Below are 16536 nucleotides of genomic sequence, written 5' to 3' on the forward strand. Positions count from 1 at the left end.
CGAGCCTGCTGGGCTGGCTTCCATGCTGCTCCCTCTCCCCGCTCCTCACTGGCTGTTTCGCGGACCGGCCACCTCCCCGACGTGGGCTGCTCACTCAGCTTGGGCCACTGGCACCCGTCCTGCCTCAGGACTGGCTGGCACTTGCAGCCGGCACCCCGAGGGCCGCCTGCCCGCTCAGGCCAGCATTTCATTTGGCAGCTGAAGCACAGCGCCCCGCTCCACTGGGGCCAGCGACTGCTGTGGCTCCCGGGATCTCGGCCAGCGTTGCCAGGGTTACTGAAACAACGCTACCCCGTTTTCAGGCCAGAAGAAATTAGGGCAATGGCTGGGAATAAAGAAACCTTCTTGATGGCTGGCACTGCAGGGGTGTCCCACGGATGGGAAGACAGCTTCCTGGTGCAGGGGGCACTGCTGGCCACCTGAGCCACCGGGCAGCTGGGGCTGGGGAGAGGCGGCCGACGCCTCTGGCTTTCCCCGGTGGACGGCGTGCTGAGATGCGAGCCCACGCGTCACCAGGGCCGTTCCTCTCAAAACTCCTCCTGCCAAGCCGGTCTCTTTCTCCACCCTCCTCCCTCCTTTCCTGGGATCCCATTTGCTGGAATTTCACTTCCTAACCGCTCTGGTTTCTCACACAGCTTTAACTGAACGAGCTTTCAGGTTGGGGCTCACTCCTAACCCGTCGCGACGCCCCTGGGTGGCAGGCCGTGTCACCTTGGGGTGGGCCAGGTCCCAGGACAGGCTTGGCAGCTTGGCCCATTTCTCTAAGTCAGGCCGGCTGGGGCTGGCTGCTCAGCTCAGCGCTCACCTGTCCCTGCCTCCCCGGCACCTGAGGCTTGCTGGTCAGAACCCAACACACAGAGTCTCGCTTCCTCCCTTGGAGCAGGGGCCGTGGCTTCCCCTGGGATCTCATAGTGTGCACACACCCACACATATACACAGTGCCTGCCCCCCACACCCTGTGGGTGCTCCCTGTCCGAGGTTCCCTTCCCTGTGCCCCTGGATGCTTTTTCTTGCAATTCCACCCTCTGCCCAGCCTGTCCTTGCAGGTGCTACCTTGGGACTTGCCTTGTTTTAGATGCCCTGGGCTGGCAGCCACGAGCTCTGCCCATGGAACCTTCCGTGCTGACCCCACTTGGGGTGCTGTCCACAGCTGGAGGCCTCTCTCTCTTTGGCTCTCTCGGCTCCCACCCCCAGCACTCGGGGGCTGGTGATGGTGGCTCCGAATGCCCCTTTGCTAACTTCACGCCAGTTAACCGACCTCTCAGCTTCAGCACCTGGAATCAGTCTTAACAAAGCCTGTCTTGCAGGGCGGGTGCCATGGCAGAGCATGTCACAGCCTTCACCTGCAGCAGCATCCCATATGTGTGCCAATGTGAGTCCCGGCTGCTCCACTTCCAGTCCAGCTCCCTGCTAGTGGCCCGGGAAAGCAGTGGAGATGGCTCAGGTCGTTGGGAGGTAACAGCTCCTGGCTCCTGCCTTTGAGTCAGCCCAGCTCTGGCCGCTGTGGCCGTTTGGGGAGTGAACCAGCAGATAGAAGGTTTCTTGGTCTCTCTGTAACTCTACCTTTCCGGTAAAATGTGAGCTCGTGTGCTGGCTTAGCCGTTCCAATAGATCCCCCACACAGCGAGGGCAGCGGGGCCCTCCCTCGCCCACTGGCCTGGAGGACACAGACAAGGGGGGCTGGGGCAGGCAGGTCCTTCCACCCGAGTTGGTTCTGAGCTCTGACCAATGCAGCCACGCCGGTGCTCAGCCTGGACTTGCTGCCCACAGCCCAGGCGAACGGATCCCGCCGAGCAGGTGTCAATAGCTTCTCCTGCTGGCGACAGAGCAGCCGACTTCCCTGTACTCGGAGCTGGTGACCCACATGTCCTCGAAGGTGGAGAGGGAGCACAGGATGGAACCACCGACCCAGGCGCCATAGGCAGAGTAGGGGCAGCTGCACACCTGCGGGGCATGGGGAGGCGGGGCCAGGGGCGGGGCAGGAGGCGGGGCCATGGGGCGGGAGGTGGGGCCAGGGGAGAGCAGGTGGGGGCGGGAGGACAGGCCAGGGGTGAGTAAGTTCGGGGTGGCGGGGCAGGGAGGGAGCAGAAGGGGGGCAGGACAGAGAGGCAGAGATTGAGATCAAAGCAGCACTCGCCCCGTGGAAGGCACACCAGCTCACCCCCCCCACCTCGCTCCTGGCTGGTGCCATTCCTGATGCGACATCAAGACACTGGCCCTCATGCCAGGAGATCCATGGCCCAAGACGCATTCTGTCCTGTCACGAATGTGTGGTGGGCAAATGGGAAAACACAGAACCGTCAGTCAGCCTGTCACCAGGCACCAAACACACCCCAGACTGCCCTGCTGCCCCAGAGCGCCCAAGAGGCCCTGGGCTCTGGCCCAGCGCTCCCTTCAATGCTAAAATCCGCAAAGAGCAGCTGCTCCAGGGCAGCTGGGGCCGGGCCAGGTGAGAGCCCCCCACCTGCCTCCCATCCCACCTGTCCCCACCTCTCCCCACCTGCCCCACTTACCTTCCACTCTACCTGTCCCCACCTCTCCCCACCTGCCCACACCTGTCCCCACCTGCCCACAGCCGCCTGCCTGGCTGCAGAGGCTCAGCAGGTTGAGGCCACCAGCTGAGGTCAGAGGCTTCTCTGTCTGCCAGCGCTGGCTTCCTTAGCATGCGCACAAGGTGGTGGTGGGGAGGCAGAGAGGGAGGCACGCCTGGTGGTGCCAGGAGCCCCAGGAACGCTCTGGGAAGGGGCTGGGAAAGCCAAGCTCCAGGCCTGGGACGGGGAGGGAAGGAGGGGCGGGAAGGGGCGCTGTGACGTGAGGTCCCACCGCCCCCAGCCGGCCAGCTGTGCCCCTCCGTGGACCCAGGGTCAGCTGGGCCGCTTCAGACAGCTGCTGGCAGTGGGAGGTGGGTCCGCACTGGTGCGAACCTGGCGGAAATGCTTGCACCCAACATATGCTCCATGAACATTGGAAAACGCTTTGCATATTTTAAGGTGGCACCGACAGACACAGGGAGGAAAAGGGAAACACGTGCCTCTCTGTGCCACAACAGAGAGAAGGGACGTGGCCCGGGGTGCGGCCAGGTGCTCACGGCCTGTCCACTCAGGCAACCCGCACTGCTCAGTGGCCCCTGCACCGACCATCCCATATCTCTAAACTGCCAAACCATCACCCAGGCACCTACACATTGAAACATGCGCTGCCCACATGTCCGGAGCAGCCTGGACACACCTGTGGGGGGAAGTTGGGGAGCCCTGGGGCCGGGGGGCAGGAGGGCCATACCTTCACGGTGAGGGCGGGCGAGACAAGTGCAGTGATCTCTCTCTGCAGCCGGAACCGCAGGCCCGCGAGGCAGCCGGTGCCCCCTGAGAGCAGGATGTGGCCGAAAAGGGCCTTCCAGTGGGCGGGACGGCAGGCCGAGACACTCTGCACAGCCATCATGGGCATCCCCACGCTGTTCCTGCCTGGCCGGAGACAGAGCCAGTGCTGGGGCCACACTCCGAGCCGCCCCCACCCTCCCCTCAGCTGCAGGTGCCCCTAGGGACCTTAGAGAAACCCAGAGATGACCTTGGGAAACTGAGGAACGACCTGAGTGAACCCAGTGGTGACCTTGAGTTCAGGACTGGAACAGCACTCGGACCAGGAGCACCATGTGTCTCGGGCTGTACTCCTGTCCCCTGGGATGCACCCAGTCGCCCTAGAGAACCCTGGTCTTGGTGGGTATAGAATGCCACGACCTCTCCGTTTGTCCACTTGGTACCGTGGGGCCACATGCGCGTGGCTGTACAACTCTGTCCCCTGCCCCGTCTCGTGGAAACCAGATGCCCAGCCCGCATGTTCAGGCTGCAAGGACCGCTCACCCGGTCTGTGCAGGGCCCTCCCTGGGCATGTGGTGCCTCCCGGGTCCATTCTCTCCGTCCCTAGGGAGTGGAATGAATCATCCTGCAGACTCTTCCTGGGGTAACCAGAGCTTCCAGAATCTACCATCACTTTTCTTTCACCACACTGAAGGAAGCTCTGATCCGGTTATTTTAAATTTCTAAAGCACATTAATGCAATTTTAAAGACGTATTTACTTATTGGAAAGGTAGAGTTACAGAATGCTTCAACTCCTCTAATGGCCACAATGGGCAGAGCTGGGCGAGACCAAAGCTAAGACCCGGGAACGCTGGTGCCCCATGTGGGTGCAGGGACCCCAGCTCTCTGGCTGTCCTCGGCTACTATCCAGGTGCAAGGAGCTGGATGGGAAGCAGAGTAGCCAGGACGACAACCAGGACTCACGTGGGATGCCAGCGATGTGGGTGGCATCTTCACCCACTGCACCACCACTCTGCCCCTGCCCATACCTCCCGTGGACAGCTCCTCCTTTGGCATGGCTTTGAAGTTCAGCTTTAATTAAAGGCCGTGATTTTTATATTTCTAATGATTGTGTGACTTGGTCACTCAGAACAGTGACTTGCATGTCACAAAGGAACAGGCTAGGGGACCAGGCAGGGAAGTCACCCAGACCCCATGGTCTGCAAAGCACGGCAGTGTTCCAGGGACGCTTCCGAAAATCCGTGGAAAACGCAGTCACAAGACACTTGTTATGCCTACCTGGCTTCTATGAACCCCTCCCATGTGAGTTGTTCAGGAAGTGGCCCCCGAGACCACAGGTGGGGGACGGGGTGGCTCTGCAGAGGCCACCTCCTGGGCTGGGCTGCCCCGCAACCTCCTGCCACCCCAGCCCCATTCTGCGTGCAGGACAGCTCACAGCTGGCTGAGTTCCAGTCCCTTCCTGCCGACTCACCTATGAGGCCTGTCTGGAAGAGGGCCTCAGGGCAAAGGAACCTCTCAGGCCCGAGGCGGATCTCCTGGCCGTCCGGGAGCCGGTAGGTCTCCTGGCAGGGAGCCCCGGCGGATTTCCCCTTTTCCTTATCGAAGTCCAAGGCCACATAGCAGCATTTCTCCTTCAGGTCCCTGATCCTGTCCCGGTCAGCTGCAGGCAGAGGGAGACTTCAGGAGTGGGAGGGCAGGGAGGGCTAAGGGGAGGAGTTGTCAGGGGCCTGGGTCTCCCCAGGAGCAGGTGCAGACAGCCAGGGGCAGGGACTCAGCAGGACACTGCAGGCTGGACACCACCAGCAATTGGAAGCAGGGCTGAGAACCCCACTGGGTCCCCCATGTGTGGTGGGAGGAGTGGGTGGCAACCCAGCGGTGGGGAGTGGCACAGCTACCGCCCGTGTCTCTGCTACATTTTGGCTGACCTCACCTCTAAGTCACTCAGCCAATGGGACACTTGCCTCTCCTTCCCCTCACTCCACCTCAGCCATTCTTGCCAAGGCCTCTCCTGGCTCCCCAGGCCCAAAGCCCAGGGCAAGCCTTCAGCTCCCGGCTGGCTTCCCTCCCTCAGGTCCACAAACTCCTCCCTTCTCTCTCTCTCTCTCTCTCTCTCTCTCTCTCTCTCTCTCTCTCTCTCTCTCTCTCTCTCTCTCTCTCTCACATGCCTCTTGCTCGGGAGCACCGAGAAGGTCTGTAAAAACTGCAGACTGGGCATCTGGCCCGCCCTCAGGTGCCCAGAGGGAAGGTCCTGGATCCATGTCCCTGTGCCAGGCCCACGGCTTAGGGGCTACCGGCAGAATCTCCCAACCTTTCCACGTCTCTTCCTCTTTCAGTGGAAATAATTGTTCCTCCTCATCAGGTGTGATATGCAATGGTAGAATGTGCTAGAAGAGTTCACTTGGCCAAGTGCTTTGCACAGGGAAGTTTTCTGAAGATTAGCTCACCATCATCATCATCACCATCACCGTCATTAATCTAGCCGATGTCCCTAAGCAGGGCGTGGTGCCTTCGGAATTCAGGAGTTGTTCAGGCAGCACGTGAGCGGCTGCAGGCGGTACACCCGGGGGCTGCAGGGGGCTCCCTGGCGCGGAGGCCATCTCTACCTGTGCTCACGAGTAAGTGGCCCTTGTCGGACAGCAGCCGCAGGAGAAACGTGGTCAGGTCCTGACCCGCTACATCCACCTGGAGGGCCGACTGGTGCAGAGCGCAGCCTTCGATGATGGGTACGAAGTGCGTCATGCCCTCCCCAGACTCGATAGTGGTGCCTGGATGGGACAGCAGAGCTGGCATCAGGGCGGTGGCAGCAGAGAAGCCACGCAGGCAGGTGAGGGCCGGGGAGCAGGGCCGGGCGTGGGGGAGGTGGCTGTTGAGGAGGGTGCTGCTGGGTCCCCAGTGGCCGGCATGTGCAGGTGTTGGCACAGCTAACCAAGAAGTCGGACAGGCAGGGGTCTGCACAGATCTGGCCCTGTGTGAGCATGGTGGCCGGTGTTGGGGGGTGGGGATCTGCCTACAGGGTGAACACACCACCCAAGCCACTTCCAAAAGGCTGGCGCATGGTGATGGGGACCCACGGCCCCCCTCTGGGTGATCTGGTGGCTTCGGGAGCTGTTGGGGTGACTAGTGTCTGGGTAGGGGACCTGTTTCACCAGATGCCTGCATGGTGGCATAGCCAACTAATCCTCCACCTGGGCCATCGTCATTAGAAATGAGCCACTGGTACAAAGAACCTCACGGCTAATGCCCAACAATGCTGCTGGAGGGGAAACACACCCCGATCCCACTCACGCAAAATCCCAGCGGGGCGCTCCTAAGGGCCAGCCTGGGTGGGCAGTGTGGAGGGTATGAGGGAAGCTTTGGGGTGCTGGAGAGATTGCTGGGGGTTGGCATGTCCCGTGTGTCACCCTGGTCAACCTGCTCCTTGGTGTGTGGGTGCTCCTCAAGGTGCGTGGGTGAGAGAGAGCAGACGAGCCAGGGGAGGGCAGGAAGGGGGCTCCGGAAAGGACAGGAAGCACAGATTTGCTGGAATGGGGGGAGTGGACTGCCCTGTGCCCCTTACCGGAGGTGTAGCCAGAGGAGTAGAGAGAAAGCACGGCTTGGTTGGCCAAGTACAGGGCGGGCACATTGAAGGTCTCAAACAGGATCTGGGAGGACATGACCAGCTGTTGCCAGTCCCCTACAAGGCAGGCAGGTCTCCCCACTCCCCAGGCCCCCAAGCACCCCACTGCCAGCGCTGGGACAGAGCATGTGCGGTTTGAACATCAGGTGCTTAAACTACAGATCCGAGGTCCCCCCACCCTCACCTCTCAGCTGCAGGTGCCTCTGGCTGCCAGGGCCTGGAGGGTCAGGTTGGCCACCCAGCCCCATCATGGGGTTTAGCTCGGTCGCCAAGCTGCCCTTCATGTCCTGCTGGGATTCCTCCCTCCAACATGCCTGAGCCACATGGCCGAGGGGAGCACCCAGCTGAGGAGCCAGAGCCGTGGCCGGAACAAACCTCCTTCCCTGCGAGCCACTGTTCTTGGGCCATTCACTCCAGGGCGGCTGATGGTACTCGAAGAAGAAAAATAAGTGCCTAGAGGATTGTACCCGCGTGGATGGAGGCATGCACCGGGGTTCTGGCACGCCCCAAGAGTGGGGGCAGGGACTGTGACCTCATCATCGGGGTGGGAGTCGGGAGGGGGACGGGCAGGGCAGCCACCAAGGATACGGGCAGTGTGACTCCTGGTGTCTGGCACCCAGGCGGCCGGTAGGCCCTGCTCCAGCCCCGAGGAGGACTCTGGCTGGTCTGGGTCCAGCAGGGGACACTGTCCTGTGGGAGAAGAGACCTAGACAGGGTCCCATCTGACAATGGTGACTGGGGGCCCCCAGTGACGGCCCTTGCATCCCGGCTGAGTTGCTGGAGCCACCTGCTGCTCAGTGCCCTCCCCTGGGCCCTCTCAGTGCCCAGCTCCATGCCTGCCTGCCAGCGAGCTCCCCAGTGGTGGCCGGGCTCCCCGAGGGCCTCCCTCCTCCTGCCCAGGAGTCTCCCCCCAGGCTAGAGGCGTGGTGGCCACATAAGTCAGCTGGCCTCCGTGCATCCAGGCACCTGGCACATTTTCTCCTTGTTGGCCCGGGAGTTCAGAGGTGGCTCCGTCATCAACACGGGGTGCTGCTCAGGGGCCACGTGCAGCAGCTGGTAGAAGGAGTGATGCCAGATCTGTGGGGGAGAGGTCACGTGTCTGCTAACCCAGCCGCCGGCCAGCCACCCGTGCACCTGCCTGCCTGTCGTCCCTCTCATCTGCTGATCCATGCATCATTTGCCTACTGCCGATAGATCTGCCACTTAGACTCTACCCATTGGTTACCTCCTCCTGTGCCCGACACCCTCACGGGGTCCCTCCCGTCTGTCACCCTGGGGACCTCGCATGGTCAGCTGTGGTCACCCTCAGGACACAGCTGACTCTCCCCCATCCCAGCCACCCAGGCTGCAGCACAGGAGATCATGGTATAGTCAGCTAACGACCCCTCATACACACACACACCGCCCAGATGCTGGGGTCAGGACGCTGGTGTGTCCGTCTGGGGTGGGGGGAACACAGCCTGGCCCGGAGCACTGGGCTGTCAGCAGAGGGACAGCCCCGAGGAAAGACATGAGGAGCGACACGATGGCTGTGGGGCAGCAGAAGCTGGGTGCCACCGACAGGTGGGACAGGGAGATGACACCAGTGGGAGTGAGTGTGAGGAAGGAGCCCGTCTCCCCCACTACTGTATAGACAGGTGTCTGGCGAGAGTGTGCCACGAGGGCCAGATAAGCGGAGACACGGAGACACAGCTACATCAGGGCTCAGACCGTGAGAGGCAGTGTTGTGGGGCAAGGGTGGCAGCCATGGCCGGATCAAGTGTGTGTCCCCTAGGCAGGGGGCTGAGCACCCCAAAGACTCGCAGGCGCAGCTTCAGTGTGGCTGGGTCAAAGCAGAAACTGCCTGTGCGTGAGATCCTGCGGCCAGCGGCCAAGACGGGACCTGTGAGCCACACCCACTCCGCGGGAAGACCCCGCTCGGGCGGGTGGACTGCCCTGCTGGCCAGAGTGGCACTGGGGACATTCAAGCTCGTGTCCTGCGGGCCTCCACTCGTCGTCCCTTGGGAGGACATTCGCTGCTGCCCCCAGAGTGGTTGGTGCAGGACAGCCAGCTTGGCCAGCTGGACCTACAGCTGCACGTGACCCTGGGCAAGGCCACCCAGGGCTCCCTGGGCCTCGGTTGCAGCAGCCACTGGCAGAGGTGTGAGCTGGGTGCTGGGTGCTAAGCCCCTGCAAGTGGGGGCAGTGCTACATGGCCCGGGGAGGGGCGTCTCCCCATCCCAGGCTGAGCTGGGCGCCACCCCATCTGGAAGGGCTGTGTCTCCCTCTCCCCAGGCTGAGCTGGGCATAGCCCCAGCCGGGAAAGGCCCCTGCAGATGCCAACACGAAGGGCCATCCTTTGAGGGTCCTTTCACAGGGGGTGGGGAGGCCTGTGCAGATCCAGGCAGACACCCCCAATGAGCTCAGCTGCTGTGGGAGCTGCCAGCATGAGCGACTATGGGTCCCCAACCCAGAATTCAGACCTTGGCACCAGCCCCAGGACATTCACGTGACAAGAGGGCCACAACCCGCAAGGCCCAGAGGCTCCCAGCTGGACCCCTCCCCTCTTGGTCCCTGGCGATTCCCACAGCAGTGGGAGCCCGCGGAAGGCGGTGGCCCACCATCTCCAGGGTGTCCCAGTTGGTGGTGCTGCTGCGAGAGATGGGATATTGCAGGATGATCTTCTCACAGTTTCTCTGAGCCTCAGCCCCGATGAACCACTCTTCCTCCTCCATCCCCACCAACAGGTTCTGGAAGACATGGGCCACGGGAATGGCTGGGGGCTGGCACCCGTGGGTCCATGGGAATGGCTGGGGGCTGGTGCCCCTGGGTCCACAGGAGGCGTGAACAGCCTCTGTGACCTCGTGTGACCTCAGGCGTGGAGTCAGGCACGGCTGCAAGGGGGTCCCAGGCACGTGCCAGGTAGGGCAGTCCTGAGGGTCATCACACAGCTGGTGTCCACTCTGTGGAGGGAGGAGCTGGGGGCAGCAGAAGAGGGAGACAGGAGAGGAGACACAGGGGACTCCACCAGTGGGCAGGGGAGCAGTCGGCTCTGTGGCTCCATTCCTGCTCCTTGGGGGTGGAGAGAAAAGCCCCCCATCCCATCACTGCCAGAGGTGGGGCATGGCCTGCCTGGGGGCTCATCTGGGCCCACCAAGAAGCAGGCAGCAAGACCAAGATGGGCCTTAAGGGGAGGGGGCTGGGGTCATGGAGGGTGGAGATGGGCTGGGTGGATGGGGGGATGTGGTCTGGGGGATGAAGAGGGTAGGCAACCTGAGGGGAGGTGAGGGGGGCTGTGGAGGGGAGGTGATCTGGGGGGTGGAGGGGAGGTGACCTGGGGGGTGGAGGGGAGGTGAGGGGGGGTGGAGGGGAGGTGACCTGGGGAGTGTGGAGGGGAGGTGAGGGGGGGTGGAGGGGAGGTGACCTGGGGGGTGGAGGGGAGGTGACCTGGGGGGTGGAGGGGAGGGGAGGGGGGGTGTGGAGGGGAGGTGACCTGGGGGGTGGAGGGGAGGTGACCTGGGGGGTGGAGGGGAGGTGACCTGGGGTGTGGAGGGGAGGTGACCTGGGGGGTGGAGGGGAGGGGAGGGGGGCTGTGGAGGGGAGGTGACCTGGGGGTGGAGGGGAGGTGACCTGGGGTGTGGAGGGGAGGTGACCTGGGGGGTGGAGAGGAGGTGACTGGGGGAGGAGGGGAGGTGACCTGGGGAGTGTGGAGGGGAGGTGAGGGGGGCTGTGGAGGGGAGGTGACCTGGGGGGTGGAGGGGAGGTGACCTGGGGGTGGAGAGGAGGTGACCTGGGGTGTGGAGGGGAGGTGACCTGGGGGGTGGAGAGGAGGTGACTGGGGGAGGAGGGGAGGTGACCTGGGGAGTGTGGAGGGGAGGTGAGGGGGGCTGTGGAGGGGAGGTGACCTGGGGGGTGGAGGGGAGGTGACCTGGGGGGTGGAGAGGAGGTGACTGGGGGAGGAGGGGTTCCTGGTCCATCCTGTAGACAAAGTCTACCAAGGCCACTGAAGTTCTGTTTTATTTGGAAGTCAGAATGAGATAGAGAATTATTGTACATCCACCAGTTTATTCCCCCAATGCCTACAGCAGCCAGGCTGGTGAGGCCAACGCTGGGGGCCAGGAGCGCCACGCAGGTCCCCCTGTCCCCTGTAACCTTGTCAGGAATCCATATATGTGAGCCAACCCTGCTGCCCCACAAGGAGGAAGCGAAGTGGGGCTGGATCCCCCACCCCAACATGAGATGCTAGGATTCCCAGCAGAGACTAAACGCTCAGTGCCGCTGGGCACACTGTGCCTGCTCCCCAGGGGGGCTCCTGAAGCAGGCCTGTTCAGCAGAGGTGCCCTGGCACCCCTGCCACGCAAGGGGGCAGGGATGCAGTGGACCACAGCCATGGGCAACGATGCCCCTGAAACAGGCGGCAGGCAGCCTGTAAAGGAGGCCCCCTCCTCACAGTGCACCACTCCCAGGGCAAAGCCCAGGGCATCCCAGACCTGCAGGCGCCACAGTCTGTCTGTACAAGGCCCCTCAGGAAAATGAGCTCACACAGAAACTGGTCCAGAAACCTGGAATTCTCGCTCCCAGGATCCAGCAGGATCCAGCGACCCCACCTCTAGGCCAACAGCACCCAGAAGAACTGAAGGCAGGCGGGATCTCCAGGGTCGGGGTAGAGGGAGACGGTAGTGGCGGAAGAAGAGAGAGAGAGAGAGAGAGATTGCACATCCCTGGTCAGCGTGACTATGTTCCCCAGTGCCAGCAGGTGGCACGCCCGGTGTGTGGCTGCAGGGCCGTCCACCCGGTGCAACGAGACTTCAGAAACGCTGGGCTGGGGTGGACTCCAGAGATGGCCGTGGTGAGGCTCCCAGTGCCCCCCAGCCATGTTCTAGGAGTCGCTGGGCAGCACCTGGCAGCCCAGAGACTGGCCCCCTCAGCCACCCTGGGGGCACGGCAGGGGCTGGCAGGCGTCACGGCGCAGGGGCTGGCAGGCGTCACTCACATCGTGCCGGAGTTTCCCGAGGATGGTGGGGAAGATGACCTGGGGCGCTTCCTTTCCTGCAAAGCCCACCTTGCTGAGGGCCGAGCCATAGTCACAGATGAGGGGCACGCCGTCGGCCATCGCGAGGCTGTGGGGACACACGGTGACTTGTGTCCTGAGCGCACAGAGCGGGGTGCTGCCCAGGGTGGAGCGGCCGTGGGGGGCAGGGGGTTAGGCTAAGCTATGCTGGGGGAGCTGTCCACATGTATTTTATTCTGTACCTGACACACCGGAGACGCCTCGGGCCGCGCTTTCCGTGGAACTTGCCCAACCTTCCAAGTGTTTCCATTTCGCACAGAACCCTTGGGAGGATGCCTGTAGGCTAGCGAGGGCGTGGGATTGTGGGGTGCGCGTCAGGCTGAGGCTGCCTGTGCCACCGTGACACCACGGACCGCGTCACCCACCACGATGGGCAGGTGGCTGCCTTGCTCACGCACTCCAGGCCCTCCCAGCTGCAGACCACACAGGCACACGGTTCACATAGCTCCAGCCCCGGCGGGCAGCAGCCCTCAGTGCCCTGATCCTGCATGCTGGGCCACTCCTTCCCTCAGACCCGGCCGGGGGCAGCTGTGGCCGTGGCCCTTGCACTTCGTGCCATGGTGCCATGATGCCACCGTGCAGCTGACAAGCACTCAGCTAACCTCAGCTGCATCACGGCCTTTGCAGCCGCTCACAGTCCCGTCCACATGTCCCGTGTCACCAGGAGGCCACATGGGCCTCCCAGGCAGGGGCCTTATCTCCCCCAGACTGAGTGTGTTACAGGGGACCAGCTGACTCTGCCTCAATGGCATTGATTAGTTCATTTGGGGGTCACGTCACAACCTCCTGCTGTGGGGTTTGTGGAAGGTCCTCCTGCATGTGTGTTATGGGGTGCAGCCAGTGATAGCCAGCACCCAGTAACAGTGGGCAAATGAAATTTGGCCGTGTCCCCCAACCTCTGTCCTGAAGGTGGGTCCTAACAACAATGGAATGATAATTCCGTCCTCAACCACTTCCCCCACGTCCTAAATGAGCCAGGATATTGGAAGTCCAATTGGTCTAGGTGTTTTAGCTACAAGCCCAGTTCCTGTTCCTGTCCATCCCAAGGAGCACTCATCAACTCCTTAGCCCACAACACTTAGGTTTTCACTCCTGCCCACCTGGGACTCCCTATCATCTGAGAGGGGACGGTATTGTGCTGTGTGTAACCACTCCCCTCACAAGCCCCTTTAAAAGGCCCAGGAAGCAGAGGCTCTCACTCTTTCTGGCCAGGTGCTTCTGTTACTCTGGCACCCTGACTCTTGGCTGACCGAGGACAGGTAATCCCCTGAGCATGGTCCCTGTGTGCTGCTTAGATGAGGCAGTGATTATAATAATGTTGTTTCTGGTTTGTGTACTATCTGGAGTTCCAAGAGGGGTGAGGCCTAGCAGTAGTAGAATGTGGGCAGAGAAGCCAGGGAAAGGTGAATGCCTGCAGCTTTGTAAGTGTGTCCAGGTTCTTTGTGAGTGTGTCCAGGTTATTTGTTGCATGTCTCTTAGGATAACATATATTGCTGGGGAAGCTGAGACATAAGTCTTCAGCTTAATGGATGGACTTAAGGATGATGACCATTTGTTTCTTTTGGGATTATGATTGGTTGGGTTATGATTAGGTGGATTGCTGTATGGACTTGTAATTTGCTATTGTGCTCTGTTGTCTTCAAGTTTGATTAATAAAGACTCCTTAATAAACCTTAGACATGTCTGGTGTGATCTCGCTCACAACCTGCAACACACTCACTCAGAGCCTGTTGGATTGGGAAGATACGCCAGGGGGATGTGGGAGGTTCTCAGAAAACATAAGGAAAAGAAAAGCAGACTGGGGAGCCCCAAGATTTAGAATCTGTACCTCACTTGTTCAGGATGGAATTTTCTGCGAATGCTGGGAAGCCCCTGGACCAAAATCTAAACTCACATTTGGGATGACGCTTTGCTAGATGGCTAAGTGGATTAGCTTGTGGAGGCTCAGCCACGCCTCCGTGTTGACTTTTTATTGTGTTCGAGGGAAAGCGAGGTCACCCGTCTGGTGGTTCATTCCTCAGATGACCACTACAGCCAGGGTTGTGCCAGGCCCAAGTCACAAGCCGGGAGCTTCTTCTAGGTCTCCCGCGTGGGTCCAGAGCAGCTTCTGCTATCGCTCCAGGCCAGTAGCAGGGAACCAGGTTGGAAGTGGAGCAGCCGGGACTCAAACCAGGATCCACGTGGGATGCCAACATCACAGGTGGCAGCTTAACCCGCTCTGCCACTGCACTGGCCTCTCAGCCCCCACCTCTTGCCCATCCCTGCCCAGTCTCTCTCTCTCAGAGGTGTGGCTAATTCCCTGGTTCTCCTTAGTGGTGGAGAAAAGCAGGTTGGAACCCTGAGGGAGAGGCTGTGTGGTCAGCCCAGCTCTCAACAGCACCCCGGCCCCATGAAGGCACCAGCAGAAAGGGCACTGCCTGGAAAGGCCGCTGACCCAGCGTCTCGCATGGCATGGGTGTCCCCTGGTGGCCGCTGCCTGCAGCCCGTGTGCATACACACACCGTGAGGGACATGACCTGGTTCCCACAGCAGCGGCCCCCAAGCGTACCCCTCGTGGAGTGCGTGGAGATGAGGGCCAGGGTGACCCCCAGAGTAGCATCGGAAGGCAGCTGAAGCTGCGGCCTTTGGCCAGCAGCGGCCTGGAGCCAGGTACACAGCAGGGGAGTGAGAACAGAGCCGCAGAGTCCTGCAGAGGCAAGCAGTCCCGGCGAGGTGAGCAGAGAGCGCCCTCCCGCTGCTGGTGGAGCGGGGCGGCCGAGACCTCTGGCGTCTCCGCTCACTAACAGCCCAGAAGAGACCCTGTCTGATCAAGTCTCGCGTTGTGGTCGTTCATTCGACAAGCTGTCGCCTGCCCACTACTGCGTGCCCAGCAGGTGGCATCCCTGGCCAACAAGAGTCCACAACATTGGTAGACTCAGAGTTTTCACCAGGACAGTGGGTTCCACGGTCACCAGCTCTGACTCGTCCAGCTCCCTAGCGGCCTTGGCTGGCGTGGCGTCAAGGGGTTGGGGCAATAGGTAAAAACATGTGCGTGTTCATCTACAGGCAGCCATGGGTGGCGCAGGGTCAGCTGGGCTCTGTAGACATGACCTGGTGGCTGTGGTGGGTCCCGTCTGACGAGCCTACGTCCCCCAGGGTTGTCCTGGTCTGATCCCAGCCCTGCTGCCCGACCACAGCTGAGGCCCCATCCAAGGACATGACTGAATTCCAAACACTTCTGGAATCGGAGCCCTAACACCCTCCCCTTCCCCTTGCACCCACCCGGGAAAGAATCGGCCTCGCGTAGGAAGTGCTGAAAACCTCAACATTCACTCACTGGATGGGGCGGCTGCCCACGGCGGTGTGCAGATGGCAGGTGGAGTGGAGGCCGCGAGTTCTCGGGGCAGGGCATCTGCTCAGTGGGCGGCGCTCCTCCTCAGGGGCATCTGCCCTTCCTGTTGGCAGCGAACAGATTCTGACATGCCCCTTCAGACCCCAAAGACCCCCCGAAACCCAGCCCTGCGTGACCCAACCCCCTCAGACTCCCGAGGGGAGCAAGTGCCCCGTCCTACGGCATCATCCCACCGTATTTCCAGCCACAGTGGCAACCTCAGAGGAAAATACTCACCCTGGCTGGCTGCTGGACAAGGCCAGGTGGTGGAGGTGAGGGGTGGGGGAGGTGTCCCTGTGCAGGGTGACTGGCCCAAGAGGCCCTCTGTGCTGTCACAGCCGTGGCTGGGGGCCTGGTCCTCCCTTGGCCAGCCCAGACAGTGCTCTATGAGTGTGTGTCCTAGCAGCTGCTTCTCGCACACCCACTGCGGTTGCTGGGAGGTGTTCTTGCAGAGTAAGACACTCCACGGGCCCCCCAGCCTCAGGCCAGGGGAGGCAGAGGGCACGGGAGCCGCTGGCCAGGCTGGCCAGGGTGGCCTCCAGCCTGGAGCACGGCAGTCCATGCCAGATGTGTTCCAGGGCTGACCATGTGGACAGAGGGGGGACAGAGGGGGCAGAGAAGGTGGAGGGAGGGCAGGTCCAGGGTACAGTGGGCTTTCTTTTTTCTTTTTTCTTTTTCTTTTTGCCTAAATCCAGCTGAGTGGAGGCAGGAAGGGGTGTTGGTTGAAACCACAGCACCGTAGTCCACATGTCGTGGACACGACACGGCCAGGGCTGGGGAAGCGCACAGAAGGCTGTCGGCATTGCCCCGGCACATTAGACATGGGAGAGTCTTGGAGGAAGCTCCTGGCTCCTGGCTTCACATGGGCCCAGCCCAGCCACTGCAGCCATCTGAGGACTGAACCAGCTGATGGAAGAGCTTTGTCTGTTTCTGCCCCTAATAAATATTTTTTAAGAAGAAAGATAAAATCTATCTCTTTATTTTGAAATTCAGTCACAGGTAGATTTTCTGTTTGCTGGATTACTCCCAGATGGGCACAAACCAGGAGCCAGGAGCCTCCTCCAGGCCTCCCTCATGGGTGCAGGGACCCACGCACCTGGACCATCCTCTGCTGCTTTCCCAGGCCCATTAACAGCAAGCTGGGTGGGAAGTGGAGCAGCCGGGACTTGAACCAGCAGCTGAATC

At 61.4% G+C, this 16536-nt stretch overlaps 1 protein-coding gene across 1 annotated transcript; it reads right to left on the reverse strand.

The window, feature by feature from the left end:
• Positions 1-1413: 1413 nt before the first annotated feature.
• On the reverse strand, positions 1414-15633 carry LOC101521192 (uncharacterized). Its single transcript, XM_004598274.3, has 10 exons — positions 15589-15633; positions 15298-15415; positions 11904-12030; positions 9532-9660; positions 7898-8008; positions 6872-6956; positions 5919-6080; positions 4787-4975; positions 3280-3461; positions 1414-1944 (listed from the first exon to the last, which is right to left on the reverse strand). Exons 3-10 carry the CDS (start codon positions 12021-12023, stop codon positions 1801-1803), a joined length of 1122 nt encoding a protein of 373 aa, XP_004598331.3. The 5' UTR covers positions 12024-12030; positions 15298-15415; positions 15589-15633; the 3' UTR covers positions 1414-1800.
• Positions 15634-16536: the final 903 nt, after the last annotated feature.

The sequence above is a fragment of the Ochotona princeps genome, chromosome 4 (assembly GCF_030435755.1).
Source record: "Ochotona princeps isolate mOchPri1 chromosome 4, mOchPri1.hap1, whole genome shotgun sequence".
Taxonomy (NCBI): Eukaryota; Metazoa; Chordata; class Mammalia; order Lagomorpha; family Ochotonidae; genus Ochotona; species Ochotona princeps.

Excerpts from the sequence above, each read along its gene's own strand:
- LOC101521192 (XM_004598274.3), bottom strand. The coding sequence starts at position 12,023 with ATGGCCGACGGCGTGCCCCTCATCTGTGACTATGGCTCGGCCCTCAGC. Across the intron at positions 9,661-11,903 it reads TCGGGAAACTCCGGCACGAT|AACCTGTTGGTGGGGATGGA; the intron begins GTGAGTGACGCC and ends CATGTCTTCCAG. Across the intron at positions 6,081-6,871 it reads CTCCTCTGGCTACACCTCCG|GCACCACTATCGAGTCTGGG; the intron begins GTAAGGGGCACA and ends TGTCCCATCCAG.